Source organism: Emys orbicularis, chromosome 7 (genome assembly GCF_028017835.1).
Source record: "Emys orbicularis isolate rEmyOrb1 chromosome 7, rEmyOrb1.hap1, whole genome shotgun sequence".
Taxonomy (NCBI): domain Eukaryota; kingdom Metazoa; phylum Chordata; order Testudines; family Emydidae; genus Emys; species Emys orbicularis.
In genome coordinates, this window is record NC_088689.1 from 80,236,455 (window position 1) to 80,256,310 (window position 19,856).

At 49.7% G+C, this 19,856-nt stretch overlaps 1 protein-coding gene across 1 annotated transcript in view; it reads right to left on the reverse strand.

Annotated features, from left to right (window-relative positions):
* The window catches only part of TRAIP (TRAF interacting protein), a 61,063-nt gene that overhangs the window by 39,443 nt on the left and 1,764 nt on the right, over nt 1–19,856 (reverse strand). Inside the window, exons 3-5 of the mRNA XM_065408133.1 lie at nt 17,874–17,931; nt 12,376–12,459; nt 241–280 (exon numbers count right to left, since the gene is read on the reverse strand). Coding sequence (XP_065264205.1) covers nt 241–280; nt 12,376–12,459; nt 17,874–17,931 — 182 coding nt within the window. The remainder of the gene's footprint in view (nt 1–240; nt 281–12,375; nt 12,460–17,873; nt 17,932–19,856) is intronic.

Consider the following 19,856-nt stretch of genomic DNA (forward strand, 5'->3'; position numbering starts at 1 on the left):
ATGATCCCCAGTTTGCTCTGTCCGACCGGTTTCATAGAGGCAGACCCCACTTGTATTGTAGGCTCAGAGAGCACCCTCATATATAAATGCCTCAACTTTTCTGCTGCAAACTGACCTGAAAGCCTCAGCACAAAACAAAACAGTAGCTTGAGAAAGCCCAGAGCCTGCCAATCCCATGTTCCTTCTCTCTGCGCCCTTACTGCTGGGCAGAACACTCTTCTGTTTCCTTTCTGAACTCACCTTTCATGGAGAGCTGTGCTTTCACCTTGTCCAGTTCATTCTGAAATGCAACACAAAGAACCAGATGAGGAGCAGCACCATGCAGTAACCTTCACCTAATCTTAGAGGAGAGTTCTAGGATTCCTAAATGCTTTCTCCTGGTGAGTTACATGACCAGGTGCTGAGAGCAGAACAAAATAGTGAGGAATGCCCTTGTTATATGCAACATTCCCAAGTGCTACTGCAGGACACACGGGGAGCACCTCAAACTGGTAGTGCTTCAGGGGAAGAACAAGACTGCCACAGAGAACATCCCAGTCTTATCTTATCCTCGTCACTCTCTCGTTTCTCACAGTGTCAGTCATTTTTACTGGGTTGAACAACTCTGGAAAGCCTCTCAGGGAAAACATTTGAAGTCAGAGAAAGAATTTTCATAACATCTTAACTAAACAAGGCAATAAGGCAAGGATCTTGACAGACAGAACTAGATTGGTGATTATTTTTAACTAGAATTATGAGTTCAGTGGTTGAAGGGAATGCAATAGATGTAATGAAATTGGGCCGTAGACACAGAACAATGGGTAGATTTGAACATGCCCAGCTAGACAGAAAATGAAGTGGGTGAGCAAGTGTTTAACAAAACCATATTCAGTGTTCATTCATATCAGCTTGGATATGGATGCTTATGTGAACTGACAATTGGCTTGCAGCACCCTAAATAAAGGGCAACCATAAACGGATCAGTATCAAGTCAGGGGAGGTGGTGTCTGGCAAGTACCATAGGGATCCGGGGAAGATCACATCTTATTAAATACCTTCATTAGCAATCTGGAGAAGGGAGAAAATAGCATGTTAATTGAATTAAATACTAAATTGGTAGATGCTGTAAACCCAGTGAGGATACAATGGGGACCTAACAAGGTGTTGGAAAAGTGGGCAGAGAATAATTAAGTGAAGCCAATACATCTGGGGAAAAATCTGAAACATACTTAATGGGAGAAAGAAACCTGAAAAGCAGTAATATTGAGAGACCTGCAGGGGACAGTAGACAGCAAGCTGGACAGGAGTTGCAATATAACTAGACAGCAAGAAATGCCAACACAATGCAGAAGGTGCATACGCAGAGGCATCCTGTCAGAGGTAATAGCCTCTCTCTCTACATGGTACCTGGAATATTGTGTTCAATTCTCTCATCTGTTTGCCAAAAAGATATTGACAAATGGAGGAATTCAGAGAACAGCAACAAAAATGATCAGGGAGCTGGAGGGACGAGACTGACATTTGGCTAAGTGACAGCTAAGGGACAGGGGAGCAGAAGCCACAGGATTTACAGTATATACCTATTTGAAAGGCGTAAATACCCTGGATGGAAAGAGGCTAGTTACTGTGAGGCACATGGCTATAATTAAGGGCTTGTCTGCACAGGGAAATTGACCAGAATTAACTATTGCAGAATAGCTCCCCATGTGGGCCTTATTTTGGAATAAGTGTGCTCAAATAGTGCACTAATTATTCCAGAATAAAGTGACTTATTCTAAAATAGAATGTCCACTTGGGGAACTATTCTGGTCAATTTCCCCATAAAGACAAGACCTAAGAATAATGGGATAAGACTAGGAAAATTTAGGCTGAACAACAGGATAAATGAGATATGTTGGGCTTTAGAATAGTCTCCAAAGGAAAAAGGAAACCCTGCTATCTTGGCTCCTCCTGCATTGACACAAAGATGAAACTGCGTAACCAAGAAGGCTTTTTCCATCACCCAGTACCGACGGTTTACGATTCTGTACATGATAGTCATACACCAGGGTTATCAAACGGGGGGTCGGGACCCCTCGGGGGTCACAAGGTTATTACATGGGGGGTCGTGTGCTGTCAGCCTCCACCCCAAACCCCGATTTGCATCCAGCATTTATAATGGTGTTAAATATATATAAAAAAAGTGTTTTTAATGTATAAGGGGGGTTACACTCAGAGGCTTGCTATGTGAACGGGGTCACCAGTACAAAAGTTTGAAAACTACTGGTCATACACATAAGCACTGTAAGCTAACCTTCCTCCAGAAGATCAACATTACACATTTAAACTATTTTGAAAACATCGCAGGGCAACAGGAAGCATTCAATGTGATGGTATTGCTCAGCTTGCCCCTGTGCCCTGTTAATATAAACAGTAAACTGAGTTTAAACACTATGTGAACAAATTCAACTATTTGCATACAAAGACATGCAGTTCTCTCCTGGTACTAAAGGGCCTTGCTTCCTGCTAATTAGCAAAGATGCATGCTGGGAAGCCAAGGACTTGCTCCTGTAGTTGCAAGATTCATTCTGTATGGGCATAGCACATTCATCTCAAGTATCTGTGTCTAGGGCAGAAAGAGTGCCCTCACATCAATACCTAGAAGCACAGGAGCAAGACTTCACTGAAGAATCAAGCAGGAAGAGAAAACTAGGTGGAAAGAGAATGCGACCCCAGAAAGAGCTGCAAAAGTGTTTAAGAAACATGAAAGAGAAAAAACAGTCAGTGGCAAGAAAAATTGCTTTTCTAGAGAGATCTTTTTTCTAGCCAGCCCACAGCGAGAGTGCCACTCATCTATTTAGCATGCATTCAAACCAGTTCTTGCAAGCATAAAGGCAGAATTTATCTGCTCCAAGTCATAGTTTTAGGTAGCTATGGGTAATTAGACATGTTTTATAGGCCGTCTTCATCTTTTCTGCACATGCATTATAGCCCACAATATATGTTAGCTGTTTCTGAAGATGACACTTACCTATGTTATGTCTTGCATTCCTCCCCCACCCCACACACATGAAATACACAGCAGTTGCCATGACGATGTTAATTATGGTAATCACTGCACATGCTGATTTTAAACACAAGAGGGTATAAGAATCCCATTATACCAAGGTCAAGGCGATTTTCTTCTTTTTAAACAGTTGACTCAGACATGCAGAAGTAGGACTTTGCCAATGCTAAACGACTGACTTGAAGACAGAGCACCATAATATCCTGATTTAACTCTTTGCATTCAGAGTTTTCCAAAGCTAAACACCATACACACTGCTATCATCAAGAGATTAGTTTACATACATCCCTAATCAAAGCAGTTTTCCTGCAGTTACCAGTGTTACTCTGATACTCAGTTTAAGAGAGAAAGCATAAAGGTACAGATTTCCCTATGCTGCTTTGTTTAAAGGCATTTCTGGTCAATTTCAATGAGTTAAAAGTAGGTTGGCATACCAGACCTGCTCCCATGTCAAATGTGGGGTTCTGAGAAAAAAAATCAGATGAGGTAGTCATACCATTTGATAACGCTCTTTCCATTCCACTAGAATCTCAGGAGGATGTTAAATAGCTACTAAAGTTAGACATTTTTAAATCAGCAGGCACAGATAATTTGCATCCAAGAGTTTTGAAAGAGTTGGCTGAGGAGCTCACTGAACTGTTAATGTTGATTTTCAATAAGTCTCGGAACTCTAGGGAAATTCCAGAAGACTGGAAGAAAGCTAATGTGCCAATTTTTTAAAAGGGTAAATGGGATGGCCTGGGTAATTATACAGCTGTCAGTCTGACATTGTTCCTGGACAACATAACAGAGCAGCTGATAACGGGATTAGATTAATAAGGAATTAAAGGAGGGAAGTATAATTAAATGCCAATCAACCTCAGTTTATGGAAAACAGATCCTGTCAAACTAACTTGATTTTTTTTTTATGAGATTATAAATTTGGTTGATAAAGGTAACAGCATTGATGGAAACAACTTCTGTAAGTCATTTGACTTTGTATTGCATGACATTTTGATGAACTAGAACATAAAATTAACATGGCACACATTAAATGGATTAAAAACTGGTTAACTGATAGGTCTCCAAATGTAACTGTAAACAGGGTATCATCATCTAACAGGTGTGTTTCCAGGAGAGTCTTGCAAGGATTGGATCTTGGCACTATGTTATTTAACATTTTTATTAACGACCTAGAAGAAAACATAAAATCGTCACTGAAAATGGTTACAGATGACACAAAAATTGGGGGAGTGGTAAATAGTGATGAGGACAGATCACTGACACAGAGTGATCTGGATTGCTTGGTAAACAGTGTGCATTTTAATATGGCTAAATGTAAATGTATACATCTAGGAACAAAGAATGTAGGCCATGCTTGCAGGATGGGGGACTCTATCCTGGGAAGCAGTGACTCTAAAAAAAGATTTGGGGGTAGTGGTGATAATCAGCTGAACATGAGCTCCCAGTACAACACAGTGGTCAAAAGGGCTAATGTGATTCTTGGATGCATAAAACAGAAGAATCTCAAGTAGGAGCAGAGAGGTTATTTTATTTCTGTATTTGGCACTGGTGCAACTGCTGCTACGGTTCTGGATTCAAGAAGGATGTTGATAAATTGGAGAGGGCCCGGAGAAGAGACATGAAAAGGATTAAAGGATTAGAAAACTTGCCTTATATAGATGCAAGGAGCTCCATCTCTTTAGCTTAACAAAGAAAAGATTAAGGGGTAACTTGATCAGTCTATCAGTACTTACACAGGGAACAAATATTTAATAATGGGCCCTTCAATCTAGTAAAGGTCTAACACGATCCAATGGCTGGAAGTTGAAGCTCAACAGATTCTGACTGGAAATAAGGTGTAAATTTTTAATGGTGAAAATAATTAACCATTTCAACAATTTACCCAAGGCCATGGTGGAGTCAGTGACAAGTTTTAAATCAAGATTGGATGTTTTTCTCAAAGATCTGCTCTAAGAATTATTCTGGGGAAGTTCTCTGGTCTCTGAGACACAGGAAGTCCCACTAGATGATCACAATGGTCTTTTCTGACCTTGGAACCTTTGAATCACTCCACCCTCCTTTATGGGTCTTGCACAGTAACAGGGAAAAAATGCCTGAGTATACATGGAAACTGTGACTCACTGTGACGAAGTGGGGGGTTTTCTTGTTTTTTTCAATGGTTTGCATGTCGAGGGGGTGGGACACAGTTTCCTTGGGTGTTACTGGTTTAACGAGGTGATGGGAGAGGGAGTTTGTTGTTACAGCGGACCAGTGAGAGAACTTGGGACCCCAGCCAATGGCCTGGAGAATTGATACCCCAATGACTGGTGACCTGGAGGCCCAGCTTGGGAGTCACAACCGGTTCTGGCCAGTGGGAGGACAATGGGCTGCGAAGAGAAGACCCCAGTGATCTGACCAGCCAATTCCAGCCAGAGGGGAAGAAAGGATGACTGAGAGTAGAGGCGGCTCAGGTGACCCAGTTTACCTGGACAGAAGACAATGGACAGAGGCAGGGCTTGGGGGAGGTGATATCAGATGCCCAGCTGGAAAGCACAGGGGCTCGGGACTGGAGAGAGAGAGCAGACAGAGCCCACCTGGATGCAGGAGAGACTTGGATGTACTGTGCTGAGGGAGGCCATGCCTGAGGGCCCTGAGAGTTTCCTATGCTATGTTCAGACACTCAATAAACTCTCCTGTTTTACACTGGCTGAGAGTCACTCCGATCTAGAGAACAGGATTGCATTATTCCCTCTGGGAGTGGAGGCCCCGGGGGTCCAGAGCGAGTGGACTCCCTGCGGGGGCCCACGGCGAGAGACAGGCGTGCTAAGGCTCAGAGAGGTGCGGTTCCAGGAAGCGGAGGGGCTTAACGCCTGAGAGAGAGTGGACCCCCAAGAAGGGCTGTCACACTGAAGGGAGCCCCCCCAGGGACCATACGGGGCCAAGAGTGGGCACAACCTGTGAATCCGTGGTAGCAGAGGACGGTTTGTGGACGCACCCTGTAGACTGTTGGCTTTGCAGTGAGTGGCTGCCAGCGATAAAATGAGAGAATTGAAGGAACCAGTGCGGAAATGGCCTATAAGCAGCTCCGTAAGAGGGAGCTGGCACGTCTGTGCAGAGAGAGAGGGCTGAGCGTGGGGAGGCTCACTAAAGAGCAGCTGATGGCTCAGCTTGTAGAGAATGACCAGTCTCAGGAACAGGCTCCAGATCCCAGGGGCGCTCCTCGGATGCCTGGAGAGCCGGGGAATAGCCATGGGGGCAGTCCGTGTAGCAGTCAGGAGTCTATCAGACCTGACTCCCCAGTCAGCACAGGGGGGGCCCCAGTCAGGTTTCTCCCTGGAGGAGCTGCCGAGGCTGGAACTGAAAACAAAGGAGCTGGAGGAGTGGAGGCTGGCGGGCCGTGCAGAACAGCAAAAGCACGAGTTGGAGTTGGAGGAGAAGTGGGCCAAGAGGGCCTGCCGGGGGGGTAAGTGGGAAAGGGCCCCGAGACACCAGTTTTGTGGGGAATCTAGACACCAGCCTCAGTTTAAGGATGGGGGGATACTGATGCCTACCTCATAGCCTTTGAGAAGGCTTGTGATCTGATCTAGATTGACCCCACAGGCTCCACTGTCTAACCCCCCTGCTGGGTCTGAAGGCCATAGAGGCATTCAGCCAAATGGATGGTATTGAGACAGGGGTGTGATGCTCTGTACCTTGGGGGAACACCCTACACCCCCATGTTCATCTTTATAAAATGATTGTGTGGTATCCAATGCAAAGTTTGTCATGTTTGGTGTCTTCGGAAAGCTCATAATGCACTGAGCATGGTTGTTATAGTGATTTTATAGTAATTGTTATAATAAGGTTTATAGTCATGAGGCTGAAAATGCATCCTCATGGCTTAGAACAACCCCATGCAAAAACTCTCTAAGACCAGAGAGGCAGTTCACACCTCATCAAGACATGGATGGGACAAACCCAGCCTAGCCTCACAGGAACAATGGACACTGGCTTAGGCAGCAATAAAAGAATCTGTTAGACCCTCAAGGGAGTCACCCCCTTCCTTTGGTCAGTTTGGGATTGCGATGAGGTAATGCTCACCTGACTCTGAAGGGGGGGTGGGGAGGGTACGCAAAGCCAAGAGGAAAGAAAGGACATGATAAAAGGGAGAGAGACATTTTGCCATGCTTCCTCTCTCGTCCACCTACATGTACAGACACCTCCACCACCATGCGACTGAAACGCTGATCAAAGGGGAAAGCCTGACTGAAAAGTAACCAGCCAGCCTCTGGCAAGAAGCATTTAAGTTTTTAAGGACATTGAAAGCCTGGCTCCCAGAGTCAAGGATTGGAGAGGCCTAGTAGATCACTGGTCCAAACAACACCAGAGGGGACTGTGACCTGTTCAAACAGGCTTTGCTGATGAAGTCTGAACTGACCCCCGAGGCGTACAGGAAACGATTCCGGGGTGTACGCAAGACCCCAGGTGTCACTTACAAGGAGGTAGCCAATCTGCTGAGGGAATATTTCCGTAAGTGCGGGAAGGGCACAGGGGCCATTACCGCAGAGGACGTGTATAACCTGGGGGAGTTGGAGCAGCTGTATGACATCCGCCCTCCAGACCTTAAGATGTGGTTAGTGGACCGGAAGCGTAAAGATCTGCACAGTGTAGGTGCACTGGTGAATGAGTTTGTGGACAGCAAATTGGGGGCAGGAGGGAGACCCACATCGGGGACTCAGAAGGGGAGTCACTCAGAGACCTCTCAAAGGTGGGACTCCAGGAAGCCCAACTCAGGGGTGCCCATGAATGCCGGGGTGGGCCGACACCCCTCATGCGACTCGAGGGACCTAAAATGTAATTACTGTGGCCAAAAAGGATACAGAGGGCACAATGCCTGAAGATGATGGAAATGGCAGCCAAGCAGAACCCATGGGTGTCAACTGGGTGGAAGCCCACCGAGAGGAGGCACTGGCAGTCCAGGGGGCCGCAGTCGATAGGGTTGTGCCAGGGGGAGGGGACCGCCAGGCCAGGCCAGCAGGGGAAGGCGGGGCTCCAGTCCAGAGTGCCTGTACTCAATACGCCAGGTGAGTGTGGGACAGGCCCCGGGGGACAATCGCTACATCATCCCCATTGAGGTGGGGGGAAGGAGCGTCCAGGGGTTCTGGGACACTGGCGTGGCCCAAGGAGGTGGACCCAGACAGCTAGTGTCCGATGCATACATGACCCTGAGGGGAGTTTTCAGGCTCCCCGTCAAGGTGCCTGTAGCGAAGATACACCTGAAATGGGGAGCTAAGGAGGGACCCAAAGAGTTTGGGGTGCACGATCACCTGCCTACCAAGGTGCTACTGGGTAATGACTTGGAGAACTGGCCAGATGGCACTCAAAGCACCCTGGTCCTTACCCAGAGCGGGATGCGGGACCTCTGGAAGTGGGGGACTGAAGCACCCAGGGTAGGGCTTGACCGGAGCTGCCGTCCCAAGTTGAGGAAACTAAGGCACCCCCAACCAGGGCTGTACCCTCAAACCCAGCAGCTGAATTCCAGATGGAGCTGCAGGAGCATCCCTCCTTTGAGAAGCTGAGGGCCCTTGCTGGCCACAGCGATCCAGGATCCCAGTGGGAGGACCGCCGGGAGAGATTCCTGTGGGAGAAGGGATTCCTGGGCTGGCTGGGTACAAACTGAACCTTGGAAAGCCAGGAGGCAGTTGGTGGTTCCCCAGAGGTACCACCACAGACTGTTGTTCTTGGCCCACAATATTCCCCTTGAAGGGCATCAGGGCATCAGCAGGGTAACCTGGTTGGAGAAGAAATACACTCTGGTGGTGGTAGATTTAGCTATGTGCTACCCCGAGTCGGTGGCCTTGTCCTCGACAGAGGCAGACGCGCTGCTTACCATTACCAGAGTGTGGTTCCCCAATGAGGTCCTTACAGACCAGGGGTCCAACTTCATGTCAACCCTGCCCCAGTGCTTGTGAGAGAAGTGTGGGGTCCGACACACTGGGGCCTCGGCATATCACCCTCAGTCCAACGGGCTGGTGGAGAAGTTCAATGGGACCCTAAAGATGATGCTGAAAACATTTATGGAACAGCACCCGCAGGACTGGGACAAGTATTTACCCCACCTGCTGTTCGCATACAGGGAAGTGCCCCAGGAATCCACAGGGAGGAGAGTGAGGGGACCCCTAGACTTTATGAGGGATGAGTGGGAGGGGAAGGCCTCTCCCGATGGAGAATCAGTGTGGAGTATGTACTGACCTTCTGGGAAAAACTCACGGAGCTCATGGGCTTGGCCAAGGGAAACCTAGCCAGGGCATAGAGGAAACAGAAGGTCTGGTACGACCGCTCAGCACATGCCCGCTCCTATGCTACCGGGGAGTAGGTGATGCTTCTCATCCCCGTGAGGAAGAACAAGCTGCAAGCTGCCTGGGATGACCCCTTCAAGGTCATCAGACAGGTAAATGAGGTGAACTATTTAGTGGAACTGTCCAACTTGGCGCACAGCCACCAGGTGTACCATGTCAACATGATGAAGCCATACTGGGACAGGGAGAAGTTGGTGCTGGTTGTGTGTGGGCAGTGGGAGAAGGGAGAGGATCCCCTGGTGGGACTCCTCCCTGAGGCAGGGGCTGACCCCTCGCTGGAATTAATTCCCCTCTCAATCCAGCTAACCCCTGCCCAGCAGGCTGAGATCAGAGATGTGCTGCATTCATACCGGCAGCTGTTCTCTGACCGGCCTGGGCTCACTAACCTGGCTGTTCACCAGGTGGAAATGGGAGCCAACCTTCCCATCAGGTGTTCACCATTCAGGTTCACTGGGAAAACAGCCCAGGACCTGGAGAGAGAGATTGGAGACATGCTGGCTTTAGGGGTGATCCAGCCATCCTCCAGCCCCTGGCCTCTCCCATGGTGCTGGTCCCCAAGACGGATGGATTGATCTGATAGTCCACACAGAACCAGAAGCTCAATGCCATCACCGTGTCTGATGCCTAACCCATGCCTAGGACCGATGAGATCCTAGAGACGTTGTGGGGTGCCCGGAACCTCGCTACCATGGATCTCACCAAAGGCTACTGATAGGTTCCTTTGGACCCAGAGGCCAGGGTTAAGTCTGCCTTCACTATCCCAATAGGGCTCTTTGAGTTACTGGTCCTGCCTTCTGGCCTCAAGGGGGACCTGCCACCTTCCAGCGCCTGGTGGACCAGTTACTAAGGGGATGGAGGACTTTGCTATAGCGTATATTGATGATATCTGTGTCTTTAGCCAGACCTGGGAAGAACATGTGGTCCCAAGTGAAGAGGGTGCTGGGTCACCTCCAGGATGCAGGACTGACCATAAAAGCTGGAAAGTGCAAGGTGGGGACTGCAGAGGTGTCATACCTGGGCCACAAGGTGGGGAGCGGCCAGACTAAGAAGCAGGTCCAGGCTTTCATTGGCATGGCGGGGTACAACTAGAGGTTTGTGCGACACTTTAGCAACCTGGCAGCTCCCCTCATGGAGCTTTGTAGGAAGGGAAAGCCGGACAAGGTGGTCTGGATCGGGCAGTGCCAGAGGGCTCTCTGTGCGCTAAAGGGGGCACTCATCCAAAGCCTGGTGCTGGTAAACCCAGATTTTAACAAACCCTTCCTGGTGTTCACTGATGCCTCAGACACCGGACTGGGTGCAGTGCTGATGCAAACTGATACTAAGGAGGAGAGACATCCCACTGTGTACCTGAGCAAGAAGTTGCTGCGCTGGGAGCAGCACTTTGCGGCCATAGAGAAGGAATGCCTGGCTATGGTGTGGGCCCTTAAAAAGCTGCAGCCATATCTATTTAGGTGGCGCTTCACTGTGTACACTGACCATTCGCCTCTGACGTGGCTGCACCAAATGAAAGGGGCTAATGGCAAGCTGCTGAGATGGAGCCTGCTCCTCCAGGTTTATGACATGGAGGTGGTCCATGTGAGGGGGAGTGCCAACATTATAGCCGATGCTTTATCACAGGACAGGGGCCCTGAACTTGAGCTGAAGCAGGGAGGGGGGAGATGTTACAAAGTGGGGGGGGTTTCTTGTTTTTTTCAATACCATGGGGGTGGGACGCAGTTTCCCTGGGTGTTACTGGTTTAACAAGGTGATGGGAGAGGGAGTTTGTTGTTACAGAGGACCAGCGATGGAACTTGGGACCCCAGCCAATGGCCTGGAGAATGGATACCCCAGCGACTGGTCACCAGGAGGCCCAGCTTGGGAGTCACAGCCAGTTTTGGCCAGTGGGAGGACAATGGGCTGCGAAGAGAGGACCCCAGTGACCTGGCCAGCCGATTCCAGACAGAGGGGAACAAAGGACGGCTGAAAGGAGAGGAGGCCCAGGCGACCCTGTTTATCTGGATAGAAGAAAATAGACAGAGGTGGGGCTTGGGGGAGGTGATATCAGACGCCCAGGTGGAAAGCATGGGGGCTCGGGACTGGAGAGAACGAACAGGCAGAGCCCACCTGGATGCAGGAGAGACTTAGATGTACTGTGCTGAGGAAGGTCAGCCTGAGGGCCCTGAGAATTTCCTATGCTGTGTTCAGACGCTCAATAAACCCTTCTGTTTTACGCTGGCTGAGAGTCACTCCGGTCTAGAGAACAGGGTTGCATTATTCCCTCTGGGAGTGGAGGCCCCTGGGGTCCAGAGTGAGTGGACTCCCTGAGGGGGCCCACAGCGAGAGACAGGCATGCTAAGGCTCAGAGAGGTGTGGTTCCAGGAGGCGGAGGGGCTTAACCACCGAGAGAGAGTGGACCCCCGAGAAGGGCTGTCACACTGACGGGGGTTTCCCCCCCGCAGGGACCGTATGTGGCCAAGAGTGGGCACGACCTGTGAGTCCGTGACACTCACCTAAACACAGAGGGCTGTTAAATGGATAAAGTGAACAAATTGAGTGTACCTTTAATAGGCCCTTCCCCAAGAGAGTTAGAGGATCATCCTCCTATGCCCAGGTTCTCTAGGGTTTGCCGATTGGCTCGATAGAACTTGGGACTCTCTCCACCCCAGGCTGCAGGAAAGCTTTGTATCCCAGCCTTCCCGACAATCAAGGGGCCTCAAGAACAAAAAGAGTTTGAACAGTTATAACATATGGGAAGGGCTTCAGGGAAGATGAGAAGTGAGGGGGAAGGAGCGAAGGGGTGGAGATGGCTTCCTCATTTGAGAGAAAAGCAGGGACCATTGTGAAGCACCACGTGAAGGTGTTCTGCAGGAAGAGCTGAGCTGAGCTCAGTGGCGAGGACAGGGACAGAAAGCAGAGAGGCAAACAGGAGAAAGAACAGCAACATCCAACTTTGAAGCCCAGGACTTTTTAGAGACCCCACCAGTGACTGAAAGAAGCTGTTGTGACAGACTGTGGCTCCTGGCTGCTGTTAAGAGAACTGAGTCAGAATACCTGTATGCTTTCTGCATCCAGTGACGTCTGCTCCTCCAGGGCAACATCAAAGAACAGCTTATTGATGATGTGTCTTTTGCTGACCTAGATGAGACATGGAACAGGAGTGTGAAAATGCAGAGAGAGCCTTTTCTGCTAGGCAGACAGCTACAATGGGAGAAGGTTACTGTCCCATCACAAGATAGTAATGTGTGGTATAGCTAGTGGGAGTCAGTTCACACGGTTGATATCTCTATGGTGAGATCCTGGATCTGTCACCCAAGCAACAAACTTGAAATTTACAGTTGTCACTCCAGGCAAGATCCTGGAATTTTGACAGAAAGATTCAGGCATTTCTGAGTCAAGAGCAGCTTGTTCTCTGGCAGCTCAGGCCCAGCAGCTGATGCTGAGCTCACCCAGTGCCAAATCCAAACACAGAAGTATGTGCTGCTCTCTGTATGCAGAGGGTGCTGTAATTGAGTGCAATAGCTCTCCCCACCTCCCCCATGCCGTTACAGCTTTGTGTTTTAAGTATTATATGCAGTCATGACACCAGCTAATTGCATAGTTACTGCTACATAAGATGTTATTTCGCGAGAACTCCATGGTAACCCAGAGATGTAAGAGGTGGTGAAGAATACAGGGAATCAACAAGGGCCAAGACCTTGAAAGGAAAGAAAAAGACAGGAGCACACCTATAAAATTAACATGCTGGCTGCAAACTGATGCCTCCGTGTAACTCAGCTCAGAGTATAGCCAATAAAGCCTAGCACAGGCCAAGACCCCCAACCTTGACTATTACTGTAACGTGAGGCACAAGAACTAGACTAACGTAAGAAATATGGTCTTGGGGTTCAGGCACTGGACTGGGTGGGACTCAGAAGAGCTGGGTTCAGTTCCTGCTTCTGCCCAGACTCCCTGGGTGAACTTTGAGTGAGTCACTGAATCTCTGTGCCTTGGTTCCTAATCTGTAGAAGGGAGAAACTCCTTCCTGTCTCCCACCCGCTGTCTTTTTCCCCTATTTAGGCTGAGTGCTCCAGAGCAGGGACGGTCTCTCACTATGTGTATGTGCAGTGTCCTGATCTCAGCTGGGGAAGCTAGGAAGTACTGACCCCAGATGTACAGTACCTTCCCTCTTAACTTGTGTATATTTAATTTTAAACATTAACTTTAATAAAAGTTTTAAATCTCAGGCCTAGATTATTTCCTAGCTCCCCCCACCTCTTCTTTTTCAGGAGGACAATTTAGCGCTAGTGAAGTTTTGCCACAGTAAAAGCCCTGAAGGTCTGGCAGTAGCAAAACATGCTTCCCCAATGTGCCCCAATCTGGCCTGGAGAGGCTTAGAGGGAGGATTTCAGTCTCCATGGCCCATTCACTCCTTAGGCCTTGGCTACACTTGCGAGTTACAGCGCTGTAACTCACTTCCCGTCCACACTGGCAAGGCATTTGCAGCGCTGTATCTCCGTGGTTGCAGCGCCGCATGTACTCCACCTCCCCGAGAGGAATAGCAAGTATTGCGCTGCCGCTGCAGCGCTGCGGCGCCAGTTTGCCCGCCCAATGCGCTGTGAATGGCCTCCAGAATTATTCGGCAGTATCCCACAATGCCTGTTCTAGCCACTCTGGTCATCAGTTCAAACTCTACTGCCCTGGCCTCAGGTAACCAACCATGTGACCCACCCTTTACATTCCCCGGGAATTTTAAAAATCCCCTTCCTGTTTGCTCAGCCCGGCGTGGTGTGCTATCAGCAAATCTTTCCAGGTGACCATGCCTCCACGCGCCAAGCGAGCCCCAGCATGGAGCAATGGCGAGTTGCTGGACCTCATCAGTGTTTGGGGGGAGGAAGCTGTCCAGTCCCAGCTGCGCTCCAGCCGTAGGAATTACGATACCTTCGGGAAGGTATCAAAGGACATGATGGAAAGGGGCCATGACCGGGACGCCCTGCAGTGCAGGATTAAAGTGAAGGAGCTGTGGAGTGCCTACCGCAAAGCCCGCGACGCAAACGGCCGCTCGGGTGCTCCCCCCGCAACCTGCCGACTCTACAAATAGCTGGATGCGATACTTGGGGTTAACCCCACCTCCACTCCGAGCACCACCACGGACACTTCAGAGACGGGGGGGGAGGGGGGGGAAGGGGAGAGGGAGGAGGAGGAGGAAAACGGGAGTGATGGTGGTGGGCCGGATGGAGACACCCCGGAATCCCTGGAGCCATGCAGCCAGGAGCTCTTCTCGAGCCAGGAGAAAGGTAGCCAGTCGCAGCGGCCGGTACTTGGTGGAGGACAAACAGAAGAGCAGGTTCCCGGTAAGCGTTTTTTTTTTTTCGGGAAGGAATTTTTTCGGTGTGGGCTCTTTGGGAGAGGAGGGTTAGGCATGCATGCCTAGATGTGGAATAGTGCATTGATGTGGTTTATCACATCGCAGTAATCGGCCTCGGTAATCTCCTCGAATGTCTCATCCAGAACGTGTGCAATGCGCTTGCGCAGGTTTATCGGGAGAGCCACCATGGTCCTTGTCCCAGCCAGGCTAACGTGTCCGCGCCACTGTGCCGCGAGGGGCGGGGGGACCATTGCTGCACACAGGCAAGCTGCATATGGGCCAGGGCGGAAGCCGCACTGCAATAGAAGACCCTCCCTTGCTTCCCAGGTCACCCTCAGCAGCGAGATATCGTCCAGGACGAACTCCTGTGGAAAATGTTGGGACAGTGTTCAGTGTAGGTGCCCCCTGAAGCTGTTGGCTCTCCCCAAGGCACAGAAACCCAGAGGACAGCGCAGCCCTGAAACAATCAGTCCCCCTTACTCACCATTTTGAGGCTCCCGTGGGATATGTGTGCTGTTTCGGATGGGAAAATTATGCTATTGTGTAGACCCTGTGTGTTTTCTACTCCTTAAGTGCGGTGGGAATCATTACTCTGTCTGGTATAAACAATGCTGCCTCTGTTAAATGTTGCATTTTGCCTATACAGCAGCATCAACCTTGAGACCTCAGCCGTCCCTCTTATCGCCTGCTCAGAGACTGCAAAGACTCAGGAAGAGACCATGAAAAAGCAAAGACGACATGCTGCAAGAAGTGATGCGGCAATCTATTAAAGAGAATGAGAAAGCACAGAACTGGAGAGAGAGAGAAAGCAGGATCCGCCAGGAAAACGCAGTGCACCGGCGGCAAAGCACGGAGCACCGGCAGCAAAGCACGGATCGGCTCATAAGCATCATGGAGCGCCAAGCAGACGCTATCCAGGAGCTCGTAGCCATGCAGAAAGAGGAGCAGTACCGCAAACGCCGCCACCTCCCCCCTACAGCCCTTGTCCCAAACCTCTTTCCGTTGTGCCCCACTGTCACCTCCAACCCACTTTCCCCAACTTCCGTGTTCTTCACGCCACCCGCTGCCTCCAACACCAGTATCTTCACCACCCAGCCCTGAAAACCACAACCCTTACCCTCTGCACTCAACCCCCATCACCATACAGTATAGCTGTCCTGAAGTGCAGCACTCACTGCACAGCACACCAGACAGGACATACGCAAATCTGTGATTGTACCGTTCCCCACTCCACCCCCTTGTTTCTTTTCAATAAATGGATTTTTTGGCTTTGAAAACATTCTTTATTATTGCATAAAGTAAAAGACTCCTTAGCCCAGGAAATAAACAGGCACTGCAAGTCTGCTTAGCAGACACTGATTCCTAAAGATTGGAACTACTGCACTTCACTCCCATGCAGGGCACCAGATATCACTGCTGGTTTTCAGCCTCAAATTGCTCCCTCAAGGCATCCCTAATCCTTGCAGCCCCGCGCTGGGCCCCTGTAATAGCCCTGCTCTCTGGCTGTGCAAATTCAGCCTCCAGGTGTTGAACCGCGGAGGTCCATGCCTGAGTGAAGCTTTCACCCTTCCCTTCACAAATATTATGGAGGGCACAGCACGCGGATATAACCGCGGGGATGCTGTTTTCGGCCAAGTCCAGCTTCCCATACAGAGATCGCCAGTGGCCCTTTAAACGGCCAAAGGCACACTCCACAGTCATTTGGCACCGGCTCAGCCTGTAGTTGAACCGTTCCTTGCTGCTGTCAAGGCTCCCTGTGTAGGGTTTCATGAGCCACGGCATTAACGGGTAAGCGGGATTTCCAAGGATCACAATGGGCATTTCAACTTCCCCTACCGTGATCTTCCGCTCTGGGAAAAAAGTCCCGGCCTGCATCTTCCTGAACAGCCAAGTGTTCCAAAAGATGCGTGCGTCATGCACCTTTCCAGGCCAGCCTGTGTTAATGTCAATGAAACGCCCACGGTGATCCACAAGCGCCTGGAGAACCATAGAGAAATACCCCTTCCGATTAACGTACTCGGATCCTAGCATGTCTGGTGCCAGAATAGGAATGTGCGTCCCATCTATTGCCCCTCCACAGTTAGGGAACCCCATTTGTGCAAAGCCATCCACTATTTCCTGCACGTTACCCAGAGTCACGGTTCTTCTGAGTAGGATGCGATTAATGGCCTTGCAAACTTGCATCAACACGATTCTAACGGTCGACTTTCCCACTCCAAACTGGTTTGCGACCGACCGGTAGCTGTCTAGAGTTGCCAGCTTCCAGATTGCAATAGCCACCCGCTTCTCCACTGGCAGGGCAGCTCGCAATCTCGTGTCCTTGCACCGCAGGGTGGGGGCGAGCTCCTCACACAGTCCCACGAAAGTGGCTTTTCTCATCCGAAAGTTCTGCAGCCACTGCTCGTCATCCCAGACTTCCATGACGATGTGATCCCACCACTCGGTGCTTGTTTCCCGAGCCCAAAAGCGGCGTTCCACGGTGCTGAGCATGTCCGTGAATGCCACAAGCAATTTTGTGTCGTACGCGTTACGCGGCTCGATAGCATCGTCGGACTCCTCACTCTCACTTTGGATCTTAAGGAATAGTTCGACAGCCAAACGTGACGTGCTGGCGACATAAGCCAGCATACACCTCAGCAGTTCGGGCTCCATTTCCCGCAGACAGATCGCGCTGCACAGAAACCGTTGAAAGATGGCGCCAAAGGTGAACGGAAACAAAGGGATTTCTGGGATGCGAAGCGATGCAGCACGGGGCATTGGGACAGGACCCAGAATGCCCCGCACCCACGCCCCCTTCCCACAACCCACGGCGCCAGAATGGGAAGAGGTGCTCTGTGGGATAGCTGCCCATAATGCACCGCTCCCAATAGCGCTGCAATTGCCGCAAATGTGGCCACAACAGTGCGCTGGGCAGCTGTCAGTGTGGACAGACTGTAGCGCTTTCCCTACTCAGCTGCACGAAGTCAGGTTTAACTCACAGCGCTGTACATCTGCAAGTGTAGCCAAGGCCTTAGCCTCTCTGCTAGAATGTAAGTAGTGACGCCCAGCACAGTCTGATAGTCTGATAGAGACTGAGAGGTGACAGCCAATCTCTGTATGCCATCAATGCCTCTGTGAGCCACCACTGTGCCCTCAGGCCTGAGCTCTGACAGTGCTGGTAGACAGCATTGGGATGTAGAAATACAGTTCAGGATTAAGGATTTACCTGAATTCTACACTGCGGACAAGTCCGACTCGGTGCAGTATCAAACCACTGGATGAGACTGAGGGAGAAAGAGAAAAAAATATACGATGAATGTTCCTTTCATTGAAGTCAGTGACCATCCCCAGGGTGATTCATTTTGGTGTGGATGAGTGCACCCTGGTATACACATGTCCCCTCTGCCCCCCTTCCCCCACACACTCAGTTGATCCCATAGGAAGAGCACATGCCTCCAGCTCAAATACACTTGCAAAGGAACTCCAGCAAAAGCGTGGAATTGATTAGAAACATAGAATGACAGGGTTGGAAGGGACCTCAGGAGGTTATCTAGTCCAACCCCCTTCTCAAAGCAGGACCAATCCCCAGACAGATTTTTGCCCCAGATCCCTAAATGGCCCCCTCAAGGATTGAACTCACAACCCTGGGTTTAGCAGGCCAATGCTCAAACCACTGAGCTACGTTTCATCTTTAGCTTGCTCCTGCTGGAGCACATGGACAAGCACTTTGTGCAGGAGCAACACAATGGCGTCATTTCTGATGGAGAGGGCAAGGAAACCAAGACCACAGATGGGGAAGGGAGAAGCATGAAGGGGGAGGGAGCAGCACTGCATCAGAGTTCAAGAGCATTGCAAGTTGCAGCCCCATTTCACACTAGCACATTCCTCCAACGAAGTGAAAAATCAACAGAGGAAGCCCAAGCACCACACCCTTAGCCAGAAGAAGGGTCACTGTGACAAGGACGTTTAGGGGAGAGAGTGGGAATCGTGGAAGACAGAGGGGACAGACAAAACATGAAAAGGTGGAAGGAAGGAAGGAAGGAGACACGAAAGACTTGAACAGCAGAGGTGTTTTCTACAAGGGAAGGAAGCTGCTAAGAGGAAAGAGGATATTCAGTTACCAGAGTTATTTGTCTGGCAGTCAAGAGAAACTCAGAAATAAGACTTCCCAGGGAGAATCATATGAGCCAGCAAGTGACACTAGGCCCTGGTACAGAATCTTAGTTTGGGTCACCACGAAAAAAGCTCCTTTAACACATGGCTCGAAAGGGGAGAGCCTGTGGCATACAGACACATTTAGTGTGTTTGGCATTTCTCCATTTTAATGAAAAAATGAGTTTCAATTTAACACCTAAGAATCAAGACCGGCAAAAAAAAGTATCTTGAAGTCTGTATATTGACGGGCCTAATCCCCATTTCCTTTAGTCTCAGAGTGTTAAAAGCACAGGACTAGGATTTGATTCCTATTCCCAAATCTGATACTGGCTTACTGTGAGCTTGGACAAGTTAACTTTTGCTCTGCCTCAGTTTCCTAATCACTAAAATGGGGAGGTGAGATATCTACCCACCTCACAGTGGCATTGTGTGACTTTAATATTCAAAAAACACTCAGAGAGCCTTCAATCAAAGACACCATGTTACGAAATACAACAACATACATTAAGACAAATTAAGTACTTTTTACTGCTTTTGAGTATAAGGCACTCAATCTGCCTAGCTCCAATTAGCACTAACTAGTCAAGAACTGTGCAGGATTTCCCACATTGCTCAGTTTTGCATTGCATTGGCAGAACTGCACCCCCTTCCCCTACTACAGTCCTCAGCCCCACTACAACTCTGCCAAGGCACTTCAATGCTGATCGGCAGCCCCCCTGCCCAGTGCTCCCAACACACAACTATACCATGCAGCTCAATGCCAACCCACAGAACCTCCTGTTATTTTAGTTCTGCATCTCTCCAAAACAGGAAAAGCCCAACTTTTAGAAGCCTGCATTACAATGATGGCCAACTAACAATCTGTCAACCCACCCCCTCAAAACGCAAGAAGGGTCAGCCAGGCACAAGGTGCATGGTTTTTAATGTCTGTCTTCATCCTTATCCCCCTTAACTATAATATTTGCAAACAGCAGGATTAGAGAAGAGGAGGCTGAAGAGTTCAGAGACTGAAATGCAAAAAGACAAGACATTATCACAACAACAAAACACTGGA